The sequence below is a fragment of the Haplochromis burtoni genome, unplaced genomic scaffold (assembly GCF_018398535.1).
Source record: "Haplochromis burtoni strain Fernald_Lab_line unplaced genomic scaffold, NCSU_Asbu1 Contig_34, whole genome shotgun sequence".
Lineage (NCBI taxonomy): Eukaryota > Metazoa > Chordata > Actinopteri > Cichliformes > Cichlidae > Haplochromis > Haplochromis burtoni.
The window spans coordinates 912,009-933,132 of NW_024582395.1; the positions used below are offsets into that span (position 1 = coordinate 912,009).

The window sequence follows — 21,124 nt, forward strand, 5'->3', positions numbered from 1 at the left end:
TTCTGTCTCTCACAGTTGAAGTGTACCTCTGGTGCAAATTACTGACCTCTGTCATCATTTTAGGTGGGGGAACTTGCACAATCGGTGGCCGACTAAATACTTTTTTGCCCCACTGTATATAGGAATATAATCGGAATACAACCAGTTAGCAACCATTTGAGTCGACTCCCCTGTTGCACAGAGATGCGTCATAGCCAAGTTGTGCTTATTGGAGCAGACTGTCTCACATTGATTGCAATGTGTTGGCAATGGCAATTATTATTATCTGCAATGGCAATTATTTGAAAAGCTGTCTGAGAGTGATTGCAGTGAGTCTGAGTCAGACCCTTGATTGTTTGGAGACAAAGGAAAATGTTTCCTTTTTCCAACATTTTATTCCTTTCTTTTTATTGGACATAACTTAAAGTTAATGTTGGGGGAAAAGAGCTGATTCAGAGTGGGTAATGTCTCTTAAATCAATTAAAAAAAAACAGTTAATAAGAAATTACCCTTTTTTCTGAATAGAAAACTTATAGTTATTCACTCTTTTGCCTTGTGTTAAACTTTTTAAATCTCAGCTCAAAAGACTGATGGGCAATTGTCACTACCACGCCGGCGGGCGGCATGGACACACAAGTTTGTGAGTGTGATAACTCAAGAATAAGTGCACTGAGGAGTTTCAATTGATGTCATAGGTGTGTCTATTAGAAGGCTGAGGGGTAGCACTGGCAGTTGCCAGTATTTTTTAAATTGTATCTAGTAACAGGAGTCTAATTTAAATTGTTTTGAATGTTTTTAGCTACTGCTCCATGTTTTTTATTTAAGTTTGTCAGAGAGTTGTGATGGTTTATGGATGTGTCATGCTTATGTGTTGATTAGTTCTTTAAGAATTTGATGAGTTGTCACCTCTCATTTTGCTCTTCCTTTGATGATGGGTGTGATGATGAAGAAAACCCTTTTAATTCATATTGCATGATCTAATTTCCAGTTCCCTTTCAAGGTCATGTTTCTGTCAGGAACTGAAGTGAAGTGTCTGTAGGTTACTGGGTTGCTTGAGTTGCTTCATTGATTTTGATAGCTGATGTGTGTCAAATGTTCTATAACAAAATAATAAGAATCATGCTATAAGATGAGCCTGATATTATGTGTATAAAGGACACCTTTTATATGCTATAACTTATGTTGATTGAGCACCTTTTCACATAATAATAAAACTGTAACCCTTGAAAATTTCTAGTTTTCTTTCAGATTTTAAGTCATCAGTAACAGATAAACTAATGCTGCTCGTTCCTGTCAGTCTACATTCTAGACATTTAATTTGTACTGTTTTGCTCAGGCATTATTATTACCCAACAATAGCTATGAACCAAAAAAGACTTCTTTTTTTTTTTTTTTTAATATGTTGTGACACTCGGTTTTAACTAGGTCCTCTTCTTATGAAGTTATGAGGGCTCAAAAATACTGAAAAAATAAAAAAATGAAATACAGCAAAAATTCAACCCATTCATAGCTTGATGTTATAATTCTGCATTGTTTTATTAAATATACAAAAGTTGGTATAAAAAAACAAAATAAAACAGTTAGCCACTTATGAAGTGGTCAGGAACTGACTGACTTTACATAGAATGATCCTAAATGGCTTGGTTAGTTGGTCTTGCTGTAGTGCTCACTGAATATAGAGACTAATTTCTTTGTTCTCCTCATACAATAGTGTGGATTTGTTTTTGCTTCCAAGGAACAAAACGAAGTGGTGTTGAGCAATAGTTCTGCAGGCTTTGTGAAGGTCTTTGAAAGTTTTTCTTTGGACACTTTCTTTTTTGGTCATTTTCAGTCCAGTTCAGTCCAGTCCTTGTACCTGACCATTTTCAGAGGAGGTATTTTTGTTAAAGCCACTTAACGCTGACCTCTGAATCATTCAAGCTTTAAAAAACACCTAATTCAAGGGATCAACTAGTGTGCTATACGAATAAATTTGATTTGATTTGTGTCTACACATGACAGATAGGATAGCCAAGAACAAATTTTAAATTGTGTCTTTTACTGAAAGCACATAATTTGTTTCCATTTATTTAGTTCAGTGCATAAAACACCCCACCAAAGATGACAAACTAATATTTTTGCACCAATAAGGTGATTCCCAAAGAGCAATTAGCTGAAAACATGATATATCATGGCATGGTGTGCAGTGCCCTAAAAACAAACAAACAAAAAACTGGATCAAGTGGATGATAAAAGAAGTGTCAGGCCTAAAACTGAAACCTGAGAAATGGATCTGACCTTTCAGCTGATCCATCTACTGTTCACTGAAGCTTCAACAAAAATGGTCTCAGTTGAGGGGTGATAATCAAGAAGCCATTTGAAAGGAAGGGAAATAGGAAGAAAAGGTTTGAGGTATGACAAATTACACAAGAACTATACTGAAAATGAGTTCTAACTGGCAACAGGTCTTATGGAGTGATAAATGCGAACTTGAATTTTTTTTAGTTTAGATTGATGTCAGTATCTACAGGGGAGACCGAGAGAGGTACAGCACTGAGTGTGTACAGTAAAAGACAGTGGAGGCTTTGTGGCGGATCCACCATCAAATACTATCTGGAAAATGTTGTTGGTAGGCAATAGCTTCATTCTTCAGCATGGGGGTTATCCTAAACACACTGCCAGTGTAGTAAAAGCATATCTGCATAAGGTTAGTGGTTCGATGGCTGGTTGCTCCAGTCGATAAGTATCCTTGGTTGAGATACTGGACCCAAGTTGCTCTCCAATCTGTTCATTGGAGCGTGTGGAGTGTTAGATGGAAAACACTTGGGTAGAAAAGGATTGAAAAAAGTGCATGTATAAGTGAGTGACTAAAGCAGATTGAGTGCTCAAGTGGATTAGGAAAGAACTATATAATAACCAGTTTGGTGCATAAGAACAATGGAACACCAATCATCCTAGATTGGCCTCCCCAGAGCCCAGACCTCAACATCACTGAAGCAATGTGTGATAAAACCGACATAAAGTTCGGAGAACTGTCCTTTAAAACTACTTGAAGGCTGTAAGAAAACTTGCATAAGAGTTCAGGCTGTGTTGGAGAATAAATGTGGTCATCCCAAATGTTGACCTTCAAGCTCATTAGAAGTGTGCAAGCTCCCTTTTTTGCCTTATAGACTACATTGCCATTTGTGTACATGTTTTAATATATTGCTGTTCCCATTTCCCTAGCAAACCTTTAAAGGAACAAAGCGGTGGACTGATACTTTTGCACATTACTATATGCCATTGATTTTAGTGTCCAGTGTATTCAAATTCCACATTTTCAGAAAAATGAGCTGTGCAGCCATCTCTTCTAAGTTGGCACTTCCCCTGAATTCTGCTTAGTGTGTCACAGCTCTATGGCATCGTTTATGGAGTTCATACTTGTGGTCCCATTAAAAAGTTGTTTTACAATGAATCTCTTTACACATGACATGAGCGTTCTGAAAAGATTACGTTTGTTTTCTTCTCACCACAGTGACTGCATTATTGCAGAACTGCAGTGAGTTGGAAAATACTGTCTCTAAGAATAAAGAACATTGTCACTCTGCACACAGGCTGCCACAGTGATGAATTGTAAAACTCATTTTGCAGTTGATAATCTTCCTGGCTTGATTGTCAAACAATCACTAAAAGAGTGAGGATGCAATAGAATTTCAATAGAGCTTGTTCGACATAGACAAAAAAACACTAAAGCTGGATGAATAACATCCAGGAGCTTTCCAGCATCTTGGTGTCACTCCATTCCAAAAAGTTCTGCATTAAAAAAAAGGCACATTCACTTGTGCCATTGTAAAACTGGTCTGTGCCCATATACCTGATCACAGAGCTAAAACATTCACTACTTAAATTGCCACTTACTGCCTTTCCCTTAGATCTTTTCTCAAAGTGAACTAGCCTATTTGACACTCATCTGCCTTTTTCATCTCCTACTTCTCACAGTACTGCTGACATACCCATTTGATGACTATCACTCTGTATCCATTTTCCATCTCTGTTCATTTTGCTGACATTTGTTTGCTTTTCTCCTCATCCTGTGCATTCTTCCCTGGCATTGCTATTAGCCTAATTTCCCTAATTTCCCTTCCTCTTTAGTTCTAGAATATTTTTTGACATGGCTGATTTGATTGAAAATTATTTTCCACCCCCTTTTCACAGTTTGTAATTTCCTACATGCTCCATTTTGATATCCCCCCGATGCACCTTGCCTATACCCCTCTGTCCAAATCCCACCATGAGCATATCGAACGCTTGCTGTGAACCGTGTTCTCTGTAATTTTCCACACTGTCTTCTGTGCTCCACTTGTGACCCCCCCCTGTTTCTTCACTCACTCTTTTTAGGACCTTTAGTTGTTGACCAGACTGTGTTGGCTGAACGCGTGATTAATGCCACTGCTGTTGACCTCAAGGGTGCACATTATTGCAGAACTAAACAGTTGTGTCTCCATCTATCATCTAATTTCCCATGCTAAGCCATGACTATACCAGGCTACAGAAAATTATATATTATATATATATATATATATATATATATATATTACCTATTGCTATATATATATATTATATATATATATCATATATATTATATTAATATATATATATATATATAATATATAATATATATAGTTAAAGCTGCAAGCATCCCCACCTACACAGATACCAAAAGTTATTCCCTTGTCAGTATATATCCCCTGGAGCAATACTAATGAAGCCATCATCAGTAATTCAAATGCAAAAATGTCAGAAATTAAACTTTTTTTCACCCTCTCTTCCTTTTTAGGGCTTCCTGAATGCAGTGTTTGAAAGGCTAAAACAGTTCTTGGAATGCTGTAAGTATATGTTGCTTTCTTTTTCCTCAAGTATATGATTGTAGGCTTCACACTTCAGTAAACGTGTTAGTGGTGCTTCATGTAGTGCACGCAGAAGGCATTTCCTGAAAAGTCTCTGATAATTTATAATTTCTGAAGTTAGGTGGTTGCATTGAAAATGAAAAGTTCAGAGAGAGTCATCCTAATGAGCCTTGTTTTTCATTAATTTATATTCTGAAGTATTGGAACATGTCTAATTACAAGTTTTTTTTTTATTAAAAAAATAGTTTGAATTAAAGACATCCTAATCTATGAATATTTTATGTCTTGAAAAAATTAAGACATAATGAATTGTCTTTGATAATCACGTGCGTGCGCATGTGAACATACAGTAAGTTCACGGAATAAAAGAAGCACGACATAATCCCACCTATCAGCTGCTCCTACCCTATTATTTGCCTCCTTTCCTTGATATTATGTTGCTTTAGTTGTGATGATAGTTCTTTACTGTGTCATTTTTCAACGTTTTCCTGACCTGTAGTTTTATATTCTGGTTATGAGCAGCAGTTGAATTTAAAACAGTATTTCTTTCACTTCACAAACTTTTAAACTCAAAAAGACAACATTGCTATTTAATAGTGTATTTAACGAGTTTCAACAGTGCTGCTCAAAACAATCTGAGGGTGAGTGGTATGTATACTGTGTTTTACTTAATCACAGCCTTTGAGTGGGGACTTTTGATGGAAGGTATTTGCAATTTTGGGTCATGTTGTTGTAGGTACTAAAGTGTCACAGAAATTCATCCAGGAATTTAGAATCTACTTTTAATCTAATCTCCAAAGACCCCTTTTTGGTTTTCTTTCATCTGGATCACGATGGGCCTGTGAGGTGTGACTACACGGTTGTTCACGATTAGTCTGTGATCAGCAGACAAAAAGCCTGTTGCTTCTTTGTCAGGAATGTGTATTTTTCCATTATTTTCTGTTTGATAATAAAAAGTTTCCGGCTCTGTGGACAATAAATCATGAATACTAATATTCCCTCCTTAATACTAGAGTTGACGTATGCTTAGCTATTGTGTAAATAAATTGTCTACTGATAGCATAAGACAGTATCTGCAGCCCATTCAGATTGCACAAGTAGCCTAGCTCCTCCAGAATGTACATGGAGCCAGTACATGGTGTTGGAAGAAAACTCGCTTTGTTTTCTAGCAGTTTCAGGAGAGTAGGACAGGGTTGTAGAACGGCATCAACCCAGCTCTTCAACAAAAGGTGACAAAATGACTTCTAATGTGCAGGTTCCTAACCAAACTGTCAGAAAAAGACTTCATGCAACACTCATGAAGTCCCAACATCCTTAGTGGGACCTGTGCTCACAGCCCAGCACCATGGACGTTGGCCGCCTGTTTTACCTAATTGAAGTCGTGGCTTCTGTCAGAACCAGACTCCATAAAGTCCTGTTTATGGAGCCATTGATTTTCTTGTGATGATCAAGTGTTCCTTAAGTTTTTTTGAGCAGTGCAGTTCCATCAGTTAAACAGGTTTCTCATGCCCTTGTGCTGGATTTCTATCCACTGGGAACTACTTGGGTCATTGGCAGCTGCGTAAGTTTACTTTTCTTCTCATCTCGCTATTTATGGTCTCTTTTTCTTTTGTATAAAAGTTTGTCATAGCATCCAATCAGTTTGAGATAAATCTCAGGCACAACTCCACCATCTGCCGTAGCAGCAGATGTTGAAAAATATCATTAGCAGTATCAGCCAGTACTATCACTTCTAATATTCACCCTGCTGATGGCAGTGGAGACAGGATCATGGTCCTGTTGGTATTTTGGCCTGACAGATAGGGGAAACGGAAAGACAGCTCAGTGCTTGTGGTGAGAAATATCAGCTCTGCACAGTCTGATAAGGTCAGCTATATACACTGGTATCTTGGGGACGATGTTTGTGGTCCATTCTGATGTCAGACTCTTTATCTTTGAGGTTTTTACTCAGATGGCCTGTCTATTTTTGTCAGTCACTATATTCTTGTAATATACATGTATATATTTTTTTCTTAGCTGCTTATCTTTTAATAACAATGAATAAATGTTTAATTCTTCAAATATGTTTCTTTGCTTAGTTAAAGATATTTTTGATCGCTCAGATATTGGTTCCTTAGTACGTGGGTGACTTTGCACATCTAACATTACCAACTGTTTCATATCATCAGAGAAACAATAGCATGAGCACGAATTCAGTTAGAATGCAGTGGGCTCTGAAAATTTGTATGGCTCAAGAATATGTGGCCAAAAAAGTAAACAAAGCAAAATTAACCTATTTTGCTTTTTTAGTGAAGCTTTTGTCATTTCAAATTAGTACATGCTGATGGAAGTTTTAGTGTGTATGAAGCTGAAGGAAACAATGACCTTGCATGCTCACAAGTGGTTGGAGGAATGTGTGAGACTGTTGTTGGCAGAGCTGATTTCATCAATGGGTTTGGCAAGAATGTATACTGCTTTTGCAATTTATTTTATTTATTTTTTAAAATTTTTGTCCATCAGTCTGAGATCCTTGAAAGGGTTTTTCCCTATCTCTTGATAAGTAAAATGTCAGTTATGTTTTCTACCATCAGTTAAAAGCATCTCTTTTTGGTGTATTACATCTCGTAGTGATTTTAACTCCTATTCCAAGTTGATTGATGAATGTGTCCCTAGATATTGGGCACTCTGCTGTTCATTCTGCACATACGAGAATACCATTTTTATGCTGATGAAATTGTATTTGATGCATAGATGTCACTGGAATTAAAAGATACTTTTAAAGATATTCAGACCTGGATTTTAATATAAAATCCTTCTAAGCTCTTAAGAAGCAAAAATGTGAATCTGACTGAGAACCTGAGGAGACCATACACATGCAGTAGGAACTTTCAGTCACAAGGTAGCCAAGCCATAAATCATATCTGCTTTATTTTGTTTTAATCTAAAACATTAATTTACAAAGTGACTGTCAAGCATCATTGAAAAAGTCATTTTCAATGTGGTTGTTACTTTAATATGCATTAGGTAAATGTTTACTAAAATCAAGTGCACCAATTGATGGCCATTAGAAATTATAAAGACTTCGGACACTTACTTATTTGCTTTTCTTGTCAGACTTTGAGACTTCTTCTGATCTTTATATTGATTATTTCTAAATCCTCAAACTGAAGATCTTGCTTAAAAATTCAGATTTTTTTTGCCTTCACAATAGAGTAAATTCTCTATAAAAAATAATGCCACTATACTGCCAACACAGGATCTTTAGAGATGATATGTCTGTTAATGTTAGGTCGCTATCACTGTCATCTAGCAGGCAGTCTTTATCTTTAAGGCTTTTCTGCCTAAGCTCTGAGATCTTAAACATTTTTATTTCAGATGCAAGTAATAAACTTGTAATCACTGAAGAGGTTGGCCTTGAAGTGGAAAATACTAGAATAAAATACTAATACTGATCTCAAAGACGTCCTAAATAAATTCTTCCAAAATAGAGCTAACGACTAATTCAGAGTGATTCGGTTTTCAGTTTTTTCCTCCTCCTTTTTGTCATTTGTACATTGAATATCCAGGATTATAAAGCTCTTAAAATTTTTATTATTGCTTGCTTTCTTTTCTTTCTTTCTTTTTTTTTTTTTTTTTTTTTAAATAAGAGTTTAATAAGAGTTGGAGATGCAGCTCCTGCTTCCTACCTTTTAGTCCAGTATCTTGGATCTAAATGAAATGAGTTCCTAGAATGCTGCATGCATATATTTAGTGTAATACCGCTTTAAGTAACAAAGCTATGTGATTGTTTTATATCAGGTCGCCAGGTTGGTTCAGACAGCACATGCAGAGAAAAGCTGGAAAAGACCATCATTTTGTACACTAAAGTTGTGAGTTGACCCGTCTATTAATTTATGATGATATAAATGACTGCATTACTTGTTCATGAATAGGTTGTGCATTCTGCCTCTGAGGCTGGCCTGTTATAGCTTCTTCTTTAAAATATTTAAATTTACCACTGTTTTTATGTATCTGTCCTTGTGTTCTGTCTACCCCTTCCTCTCACGTAGTTGTTAGATTTCCTGGAATACCATCCATGCGCATTTATACCGCTAATCCAGCGTTCCCTGGAGTTTGCTGTTACCTACGTGTTCACGCCTGCAGGAGAGGGAGTGACCTTTGAACGTTTTATTGTTCAGTGCATGAACCTCATCAAGATGATTGTAAAGAATGATGCCTACAAACCCGCCAAGAACATTGATGGTAAGTTGTGAGTGTCTCGGGGAAAGAGGAGTCTGAAGGGTTGGAGAATAACTGAAAAATATACCTGATAATACTAAAAATTAAAATGATGCTCTCGGTAGGTAATAAACATTTCATTTTAGGTTTGTGATTTAAAAGTCAGCAGAAATGCCACAAGCCCTTGAATACGCGTCACTGACAGCGAGTTTCAATAGCACAGGGCTATAACGCCATCGGTGTCACTGTACTTTATCGCAGCTCCATGTATTTTTTCTTTTCTTTTTTCTTTTCCCAAGCTGTCTGAGGTTTCTAGTGCTTCATTAGCAAATGGCACAGCAGTTGGCCTTTCTTGTGTCAGCTAGCATAATCTCTGGGGTTCCTTACTCGAGAACTTTCCCATTCTAACAATCCAAGGTTCTGGGTTTCATTCGAATATCTGACTGTGTTGTTGTGTCAGAGTTGGTCATGACTTCAGGTTTGCTTTCCTATAACAGAGAAGATAAATGAGGAAGTTAAAGGGCTGTTTAATTTTCTTCTTTTACTGTAACCTTAAATCATGCACAATTAATACAAAATAAAAAATGAGCAACAGAGCAGATTTTTTTTCTTTTTACCAGAAACACTATTAAAATGAATTATGATTTTAAAGTTAATGAGCAGACAGCAAAAATGAGTCACATTTGAGGATTACTTCAGCTGCTCGTTGCCTAAAATTAAGAGATTTTGCCTTGCAGTCCTTATTTATATTTAGGAATCTTACGTACTAAATGTCTGTAGCAACACTACTGCTATAATACAATGTTTGTATTGTATTAAGTAACAATATTTTGAAGAAAAGTGTCTGTGTTTGTGATGACTTACGACTGAAATGTTGTCTTTTTCCTTTATTTATTGTTGTATTTCTCCATCCTTCAGACAGTAAACCAGAGAGCCTGGAAGCTCACAAAATCAAGACGGCATTCTTCACCCACCCCACACTGACAGAGATTGGACGTCGGCTTGTCTCACACTACTTCCTTCTCACAGAGGAAGAGCTAGCAATGTGGGAAGAGGACCCTGAGAGCTTTGGTAATATCACATCTACAAATATGCTCGCAAATTTGAACTTGTATGGATTTTGCAATGTCTGTTTTTTTTGTGTATTTTAAATTTTGATGTATTAGGGAGAATCTACAGCATTAGGTAAATGATTGCTACCATCATATGACCATATTATATTAATACCCTTCATCCATAAATTGAACAGTTTGCAGATTTAAAGCAATTTAAATCAATATTTTGTGATTTATAATACGTATTTTTGATTCTCCTTAAAACTGTCAATTGACATAATTTATAGGGTATAGCTCTTGGTGCGCGTTTGTAGTTATAGGCAGCATTTGAGATCTTGCTATATTTTCAAAACATCATAGTGTCCTCACAGGCTTTATGTAATGACACTGACCACTCAGACATAACACTTCATAAAGCTAAAACCACAAGGGCCCAGTGTGGGAGTTCAGTCTGTTGACATTTGAATCCAATTTTATAGTCAGTCAGAGCCACATATTAGAGTGTGTGTGAGAAAACACACTTGCAATTTTAGGGCTTTGTCATAATATATATGACGTTTCTGTTGTGCAGTGTCAGCCATCACCTCCTAATCAACATTTTCTAATAGATAATTATTTTTTGTAACTGTTTCAGCTGTGGAAGAGACAGGTGGTGACTCTTGGAAATACAGTCTGCGGGTAAGTATATTTTTATATGCATCTATATATATGTGCAGAGAAATGGTAAATTAATAGGGTAGCTGTGGCTCAGGAGGGTAGACCAGGTCATCCACTAATCAGAAGATCAGTGATTCAGTCCCCTCTACCAGTACGTTCATGAGCGTTTATGGATAGGTGAATGTTTTGCTTTGCTTTGAGTGCTCAGTTAGAATAGGAAAGTGCTATATGAGTACCAGTACTTTGAACTGTTACATATATAGCACACTGAGTTGGTATGGAAGAACAGTCTGTTCGATCTTATGCTCAAAGGAAGGAAATTAAATATTTGCCTCATCATACAAAAAAACAAGCATTAGAGGAATTAATAAAGCAAAAATAAATCGATCCCCTGTGTTTTTGGGTAAAACTGAATGTCGAGAACAGACAGAAATCAATTATGTCTGTCTTTACGATCATAAAAATATAGATTTAAATGATCATAACAGCCAGTTTCATTAAAGTTAATTGCAGCGGTATTGTTACATATTTCTATGTGTGCTGTATTTTCAGAAATGCTGTGCAGTTCTGTGGTGGTTGACTGTATACATGGCAGCATCATAAAACATTTAGTGGCGCCTGGAGTTTTAAAGGTTGTCATGAGTCTAGTTAGTTTTAGAGGCTGTTGCTGATGCATGACATAATCTTTTATCCATGGTCCTATTTCTTCTCTATCCCTCTCCTGTGTTGTGCCCCATTCCACTTACTTTCATCACTTCAGATGACAAATGTCTGCCCTGCTGTTTCTTTGAAGTACAGTAACACATTCTTTCAGTGAACTCTAAACCTTGTACAAGTTTTTATGCATTTAAGGCATGCAGCAGCAGAAGAAAAGTGGCATTATGGTCTAAGAATTTATTAAACATCTAATTACTTCAGTTTTGACTTTTTCTAGAAAACAACAATTTTGTGAATTTCCATACCTTTTAATGCATCGGTGATTCTGATTTTTTTTTTTTTTTTTTTTTTGTTTAAAATGCAGCGCTATAAACCTGAATGGCTTAGAGGATGATTTTATTTATATATGTTGGAATCTAGTAACTTCTGAATTCACACATCAATTCATACATGTGCATGGCAATTAATTATGAAGCTTTTCTGTTTTTCAGAGAAGTTTTAAAATTGCCACAGATACGCTCATAGCCTCAGGATCCACAAATGTATGCTGCAACTGCTGATTTACAATGGATTCATATGTAATTTAAAACTTTTGTTTTTTTTAATGAACAAAAGAGTTTGCTGCTTTCCAAGTAGAACACTTACTTTTAAAAATTGTGCATGTAAATATAGGCTAAAATAAGCAACCACTAAGCTTAGTGGCAGACTTGTTCTTTTCTCAAAACGCATTTGAACAGCTTTTTAGCATATTGTGAACCTCAGGACGGATCGTTTCTGTATCAGTTAGAATCTGTTCTGTTTGTCCTATTCTCATGAAGCTGATTGAAGTACCGTGTAAGAGGACCGGTTATGCTACCACTATATAAGCTCTCACTGATATTGTGGCAAATGGGATGTTTTCACAAACGGCACAGACCATGACCTCTTTCTTACACCTTTTTAATATGCTTTTTCTAACCCAGTAAACTAATGAAGTTGTCTAGGCCGTTTCTTTATTGAGCATAAACACCCACTAAAATCTCCTAACAGTGTTATATTGATTGTATTTCTATTGAACTGGGAACACAATGTATTGTTTATTTATTTTTGTCGCACCTTTTTATATGACTTTTGTTTTTGTCCTTATCAAATATTAATGTGATAGCTGCACTCCTCACCTTATCCCACCTCTAAATGCCCAGCAGAACCCAACGTGCTGTTGAGACTAAAGAATTGTGATCCTATAAAAAGTAACTGTAATGACTTGCGCTAAATGTGATGCTGCATGTGTTAATATTCTGTCAACTACCTGTCTCTATTTTTATTTGTTCTAACTTATTTCTGTATTTAGCCCTGCACAGAAGTACTGTTCCTGGATATCTTCCACAACTACAGCCAGACCCTGACACCAGTGCTGCTGGATATGGTTCAGAATCTCCAGGGTCAGTTTAAGCATTATACCTACAAATCACATAGTCTAATTTCATTCCAGTGAATTTTTAACACCTTGGCAATGAAAACTGTATAGGCAGGAGCCAGTCAATTGGACACATTTAGCTAAAAATAACACACTCATACATCTTTATAATGCATAAATAGATTCAGTTTATCATCATTTTAGAGGCTGTTTGTACAAATCATTTTGTAGCCTGATTGTGGTGAACAGTGGGTTTTTTTGGTTATTAACCTTAAAAAACTAAAACAAACAATAGAAAAGGCAAAAATGAAACAAACAACGTGCAACTTCTCCCACCAATATGTGACAATTCATATCCCAGGAGGTCCTTTTTAGGGGAAAAAAGTGCAAGTATCACAGAAACAAAACACAAACTTTAAGAATTTTTTTTAACAATAATTTTTGTGCCAAGTAATCTTAATTTCAACTTTTTACAAAATAAGTGATTTTTTTTTTTAAATTTAAGAAGTTTGCATAAGAAGTTATACTTGTGTAAAGACTGTGTTGAATACGTCTGTTCAGCTACAGTATATACCCTTACTCATGCAGCTGTAAGTAGAGAAATTGGCCCTGAGTCACTAATATTTGCATATAAATTTTACTTACAGTGTGGAAGAAAAAGTAAACACACAAAACTACCATCAGATTCATGGAATATTCTGGAGTTTGTTCTTACTGCACTGCTTATATTAGCGATTGGCTCACAATCTGCCACACCTCCATTTCTCTAAATAAAGAAACATTAACTTTGGAACGTTCTGTGCAGGAGAATTTCTGACCAAAAAAAAAAAAAAAGATTAAAAAATAGTGCCAGAGAAGGTTCAACTGTCCACCGTGTTTCCTCTGAAATGACAATGGTAAAAATGGGAAAGAAAAAAGCAAGGCTCAGGCTCCAGTAACAGAGGAGATGAGTTCTGTATCCCCTGAGACATGCACTGTGGCTGATATTGAAGACACAAAAAAAAAAGGTTTGACATCAAAGTTTGTGCGGGGGGGGCTACCAGGTAGACCAAAAGAGTATGAAGGGAGCAGGTGAAGGTATGGCTCATGTATCAGTCAAAATAAGAAACTCACTGCTGTAACTGAAACTAGAGTGACAAGTGATAAATGACATCATGAAGTGTTTTTAATAATTTTCATACATTTAACATAAGAATAAGATGAAGACAAAAAAACGTAATTCCCCTCAAAGGGCGAGGGCTATACTAAAATTTTTATAATCTTTATATTACAACATGATGTGGGCCTGTTATGGTATCTTTGTGACGTGATTGGGCATTGCATTGAAAAAATAAAATGTCTGTTGTAGAGCTTTCTCTGTGCCCTTTCATATGAATATTTATATTACTTGACATGGTTTTTTGTATCCCCACCCAAGTATCGGCAGTGTTTAGTGACAGCTTGGAGTGTATTGTGGGTGTTGAGTAGCCCGATGGCTGATGGGAAGAAGATATTTTTAGTCTTTATAATAATATAATAATAAATATTAATATTCTTACTTTTGACCAAATTTTAGGTGACATCAGTCTGGAAACCTAAATAAGTATATATTATTTGCTCATACACATGGTCTGAGGCAGTTTGCATAGTACAAACAAGTCTATTCACATCTGTTGATGAAACACAGATTTAGTTCAATATTTAAGCTTAACAGTCAGTATGAACTCTGCTATTGGCTGTCATTACGTCCACCTTTCTAAACTCTCGGTCATGTACACACGCAAATTTGACACACTGCTCCTCATCTCATGGGGGTACTGGTGTGTAGCTCTTGTTCTGTTGCTGAATTGGTCGTGCTATTGCTCGCTTGGGTGGATTACAAGGTCCACTTCTGCCCTGTCTCTCGAGCTACTTTTCATTTTAAGTGTCAGAGTGGAAATTGGTTTTGCTGGAGCAAGGAAAACACCAGTTTGGGTAATTCTATGGTTGAAAGAAGACATCTATTGATTTTGAAACCTGAGTATACAACTAGAGAGCGAGAACAGCCCATCAAAATGGCTTAAGCAAGACCGATGTGACGTGCCTGTTTAATTTCCAGTTGTCAGTTACATACCTTACATACATTCCGCTGTCAAAGAGCAATACTGGGACAATAGATATGCTGCTATATTGCTTATTTTATTGATTCTGCCTTGTTACTGAAATTAAATCCAGTGTATATTTGTGTCTTTTCAGGCCCAACCAATGTGGAAGACTCTGTTCAGTTGCTAATGAAGGATGCAGGTCAGTCAAAAGCTCACGTACTTTTTACTCCATTGTAATTATTGCTCTGTCATGCTGGGAGTATCAGAGTTTGACTGTTCTAACACAAAAATCTTCCCCAACAAAAAAGACCAATTCCAAAGAGCTCTTAGCTGCCTATTGAGACGTCCCTCCCTTGTCAGTAGTAAAATATAAGATTGCTACTTTTGCACCACTCCACTGTCCATCTGTACATCATATCATTAGTCCTGGTTTTTCTCAAAATAAATGACAGAATATGTATCTAAAGTGTTAAACTCCTCTGAATCTGATCATAGACACCTAAATGATTATATTTCCCTTGTTTTTGCTGGTTTATGGTTTTGCTCTTTGTTTCACAAGTTGCCCTATATTCAGCCTTACATAATACAAGAGAATTAAAATAATGGAAAAAGTCTGTTTCTTTTTCCGTAAATCGGATCCGTCTCTCTTCGTTTTGTTTTTTTTATCAGTCCTGTTCTCTGCTTTTTTGCCATTTCAAAATTCACTACTTCTGAAGATAAATTATAAATAGTAACAGCCACTATTTCTTGTATCGTGTGTGTTCTTTTATCCCTTTTTATATTATATTATATTGTTCTCATTCTGTCACTCTTTTTCTAATCATCTTTTATTTTATTCTTTTATTGCACTCTTCATTTTAATAATAATAATAATAATGGATACTTTATTGATCCCCATGGGGAAATTACTTGTTTTTCCTCTGCATTTGACCCATTCACTCAGTGAACCAGTGGGCAGCCACTAAGCAGGCGCCCGGGGAGCAGTGTGTAGGGACGGTACCTTGCTCAGGGGTACCTCAGGGTAGCCGCTCAGTGGATTCGAACCCCCGACCTTCCGATCATGGGGTGACCACTTTACCTACTGAGCTATCCCTGCGCTTTAGTCACCATTACACCAATTTCTGCCTGAAGCATAACCTATAGCATCATTATTATGATGTCTATGTTTCTATAACATGTACTCTTTTTTTTTTGTTTTGTTGTTTTGTATGTTAATATTTGCCTGCATATGTGAAGCATATTCAGCCTGCTGTTAGCAGAATGAAAGCTTCACAACAAGCATTAATTTGTTGGAAACCACAGCTACATTCCAATAACCCCAAATGACTCTACACCGGCATTTACCTGACATGTTTTACCTTACCAGTTTTCAAGTTTGCTAATAACATCTCAAGCTTGGTCAAGGCCGGCAGAGCCTGACTGGCTCTGAGCTCTGTAGCTTTAGCTTTAGCCATTTTGCTTTTATTCTCTTCTTTAAAATGTCCATGTTAAGTTGGATGAAGTTACATTTTTGTGATGGTCCCCTGCAGTTTAATTTGTCAAATTTTGCGTTTTCACTTGCGTCAAAGAGCCTCAAGAGCTGTTTGTCTGTGCTGCTGTGCATGTGTTGCACAAGCATTTAACCAATGGTTAAATGAAAAGGTTCTTGTAGGGGAAACATGTCAGTTGTATTGTGAATATTGTAACCAGTGTAACTTTTTTCTCTGCAGTATACAATGCAGTGGGATTAGCAGCTTATGAACTGTTTGACAATGTGGACTTTGACCAGTGGTTCAAGAATCAGCTCCTTGGAGAGTTGCAAGTCAGCCATCACAGGTATTCTTTTTGTCTTCTCTAAATATTCTATTTTTAATTGTTTCTTCTTTTTTTAAAAAAATGTATTTTAATATTAAAGCACGCACTAATGAAAAAAAATGCCAGATCCAACTAAATTAGAAAAGGTTGACCACTTGACCGTGAAATGAGTTTTTGGAATTTCACTCTAATTATTACTGGTTAGATAACATTAAACAATAAAATTATTTTTTGGCCTAAATCACTAATGGCCTCACAGAGGTAAATATACCACATCTAAGTAATTTATTAGCCTTCTGTAAGGATTTTATTTTTGTATGACATGGTTACTGAATTATTAAAAGGAATGTTATTATTATTATTATTATTATTATTATTATTATTATTATTATTAATTTATTTTTTTTTTGGGGGGGGGGGCTCGGAGGGGGGATACTTACCTTTTTTGAACATGTCTCATTTGACCACATCGGTCTCATTCAGGGTTGAAATGATAATAGTGAAGCAGCTTAGCAGTTCTTTTGTAATCGATATTTTACTGTATGCAAGCTCAGTTTCAATGTCTGTTATGTTGCATATTTAACACTCCTTCCAGTGTACTCAAGTTAATTGACTATTAACCTCTCCAGCTTTTTCACAGCCTGTAGCACATTGAATGCATACAAAAAAGCTCATAAGTAACAAATACTTGGGGTGTTTTTTCCGTCATGGTTATGTTGAAAAATACTGCTAGTTTTCACATCACTTTACAAGCAGCAGACAAATGCGGACATCAGCAGCACTCAATAGAAAAACTTTTTTTAAACTGTGAAAGAACTCTGTAAGGGCTCTACAGGCAGTCAGCTAAAGTTACAATGAGTTGCTACATGGATGGATTTAAAAGGTGTTAGAAAAGGGAGACACTGACCAGAGGTGAGATGGTGTGGAGATGAAGGACAATGGAAGTGCCACACACACACACACACGCACACGTACACACACACACACACACACACACACGAAACACAATCAAAGCAGCACTCAGAAGGTTGGTCACCGAGGGTTGGTGCTGACGTAACAGTGCATGGTATTTGATGTCACACTGATTCTTCCTCCAGGCTATGCAAGTGCAGATAACCCCTCCACTTTTACCTGGGGTTTAATCTCTTTTTAAAGCTTAATCCAGTCTATAAAGAAACAATACAGAATGCAGTTTTACTCTAAGGGAGGGTTTTAAATTTTAAGACTCCTGGGAAAAACACTGAAGATGATTAAAAAACAAACAAACCCCAAAACCCATTATGTAGTCAAATGCCAGCTCTCAATTTTTCTCAATTTTTTGTGCACTCAAATACACACATTAATGGTGTTAGTCGAAGACTATTTGAATTACTGCACCAACCAGAAAACACACAGGTTGCAGCTTAACAAAGATTACAGTTCATCATCTGACCAAATGTGAAATATCATCAAAATCCTTACATGTTATTTATTGATGATTATAAAATAATTATGCACAAGATTCTGTCAAAGAACGTTAGACCTCTGACCTTTTGGGCATGGCATGAGTTTTACCTGATAGACTCTGTGTCATATTTGATCACAATTGGCATATAAATTCTTGAGTTGTGGTCCAAAACATTTTTTGCAAGGCCACAGTGGCCATCTTTTAATCCACTTGAATGTTTCTTCCAAATTTTAAGAATTTTATCCATGGCCTTCCCAATAAAGGGTGTGGATAAAATTAATGGAGCTAGAGAGCGATAGGGGCGAAAGAGAGGCACAACTTGAATCTGAAAACTCAGTGCCTGAAGCTACGGCTGTTGCTAGTGTAGAGGCATTAAAATTGATGCAAGTGACAAATTGAAATTAAAACTGCAAAGTAGAACAGTAATTAGAAGCCAGTAAGAAATTCCCTTTCGGCTAAAACTCTGGAAACATGTCATATGCGGTGCTCCTCAGTTGCTGGGAAGTGGTGAAGCAATGAGTCTCGGAGTTCTTTTTGCACTACTGTGTGAATGCACAATCAAAGCAGTAGACACTGCGGTATGGCTACTCAAAGAAGCATGACACTCAATATGTGTCATAAATTTTACAAAAAGTGTCTTTGTATTTGTTTTTAAAATAAAATACTTTCAATGTTTCATGATGATGGTGAAAGAGTGGCACACAGTGGAACAGCCTGTTCATTGCTTACAATATAAAATTCATTATTGTCTTTTATCTTCTCAGTAAAAATGTGATCATAAAAAGACACTGGCCTTATCAATCAGTCAGTCAATATTCCGACTCGTGGTCCACCAAAACAAAGCAAGTCATATAAAACATATCCTTGAGCTGTACTCGGATTCAGCAAAGCCAAGGTTAGTTACATCCAGGACAGCAGATAAACTTTTCAACTCTCATTGATTTCTCTGTTGTGGTGTGCAAATGAAGCTGTGTTTCTGTCACATGGTTCCCACAGTACTTTGATGGGGCTTCTGAAGTTGGGAATGTGTATTCATCATGGATGGTTTAAAAAGGGACATGCTTGATGATCTCCCTTGGTGTGTGGAGTTTTTCTCTATAGCAGTCAGAGGTTTCTGTTTTCAAGTGCTCATGCATGACTGCCTACATCTGTTAAAGGACTTCATCTTCGTGATGCTTGTCTTTACACTGTCAGTATATTATCTTGTTTTTCAAGTTGCAATGTAGTATTTAATTCTCAGCTCTCAGTGGGGTGTACTACAAATAAGAATACACTTGTGTAATGTTACTGCAATTAACTTGCTGTTTGTAACCTGCCTTATCACAGCCCGCTAACCCCCCTCCCACACACGTATGCACACGTTCCTGCCTAGTTGATCTAAAGCCACCTGATGTTAAAGCTGTATATTCAGAACACTTTATTATGACTGCAATCCAAACACTTTAAACTTCCAAATATGTGTGATTCGCAGGTTTTTTGATATACAGTGGATCTGAACTACTCATTTTATATAGTGTATCTATATATGCACTCCGTGGCTATAAAGTTGAAAGTCGCTGTTCCATACAGTAAAGGCCCACATTTGAAAGAGTTGTCACCCTTGTGGCACTTACTGAACCACAGAGCCGTCGTGCTCTTGGTATCAAAGCTAACCAAGCAGACATTAGTGCTTTGCACAGCTCCCCAAGGTTTATAAGTGGAAGTTCTTTTTTTACTGATGCTGCTTTGAAGTTCACCCCAAAGGTGTGTAGGTGGATTTGATACTGCTGAATTGTGGGGTCCAGATCATGAAGTGTTCTATTGTAGACTTGTAATTACTTGTAGTGGCCTGTGCCACCTGACTTATCTCTGCTTTGTTCAACTTTCTGTGATTTGTGACATTTTTGAACGTATCACACCTTTAAAATGTTCTAATAGTCCTTTCTGTTAAAGAACTGTATTGCTACAATTTTTGATATGATTATTACTATATTTAATACCTGATATTGTTACTAATTACATGTTTGTGCTTATGGAAATGATAATAATCACTTTATTTGCTAAACTAAGGGGTTTTTCCTCCTAGTGACCGAGTATACAAAAACAAGCAATTTAAGTCTAAGGTTCTTAGATCATCTTCTGTTCTGATTTCCTTGCAGGTTTACACTATTGTGTAGTATACCATTTTTCTTCCCTGAATAGCAACACCTAGCCTAGTTGAGCAAAGTTTTTCCATCACTGTCATATTTCTGTGTTTTTCATGCCACTTAGAACTAGGGCTGGCACAAACGATTATTCTGATAGTCGACTAGTCACCGATTATTTTTGCGATTAGTCGACTAATCAGATCATGCATCCATTGGACGTAAAACGTACAGCTTATTGCACCAGCATGCGTCTGCTCTTATATAACTATCATTAGCTTACAGCTTTAAGTGTTTAAGGTATGTGCTAACTAAAAATGAAGACAAGATGATAGTTTATTAAATTTTAATGAAATTTGCAGATTGTTTCGGTGAAGTTTAATAAACTCCTTGTTATCTAAAATATAACAGGACACCGGAGTATATTCTCGAGCATCTCACACTTCTGATAATCAGTTGTCTGCTTGATGTTTATTCGGCTGTGTAAAAACAATAACTTTAATCTCAGAAAATCCTACAAAGCTTCAAATGATGCGTCGACTATTAAATTAGTTGTCGACGTAATCGTGACTAGTCGACTAATCGTGGCAGCCCTACTTAGAACTCACTTTCTCATTTTAGTAGCTTCATACACTTTATTTGGTGTAAAGTAATTAGACGGGGAAAGGGACTCGTTAGGAAATAGAGGGTTTGGTTTCACCGAACTGTGTTGCAGTTCATCTTATGAATGCTTGGGCGAAACTTTAACTAGCCATAACATGTACTTGCTCAATTTTAATCAGCATGCTTGACCTAACCTAAACATCTAAAAACTTTAAAATGTATCCATTTATGTAAGCGGGGGCCTTACATCTTGTGATAATTTGAGTATGTAAAGAGATTAGGGCAGTA

The 21,124-nt window shown here is 36.5% G+C and overlaps 1 protein-coding gene across 1 annotated transcript in view; it reads left to right on the top strand.

Moving 5' to 3' along the window:
- Positions 1-21,124, top strand: part of ipo11 (importin 11) — a 119,321-nt gene that overhangs the window by 27,345 nt on the left and 70,852 nt on the right. The window contains exons 8-15 of the mRNA XM_005918993.3: positions 4,775-4,823; positions 8,622-8,692; positions 8,873-9,065; positions 9,960-10,112; positions 10,731-10,774; positions 12,741-12,831; positions 15,021-15,068; positions 16,579-16,684. Coding sequence (XP_005919055.1) covers positions 4,775-4,823; positions 8,622-8,692; positions 8,873-9,065; positions 9,960-10,112; positions 10,731-10,774; positions 12,741-12,831; positions 15,021-15,068; positions 16,579-16,684 — 755 coding nt within the window. The remainder of the gene's footprint in view (positions 1-4,774; positions 4,824-8,621; positions 8,693-8,872; positions 9,066-9,959; positions 10,113-10,730; positions 10,775-12,740; positions 12,832-15,020; positions 15,069-16,578; positions 16,685-21,124) is intronic.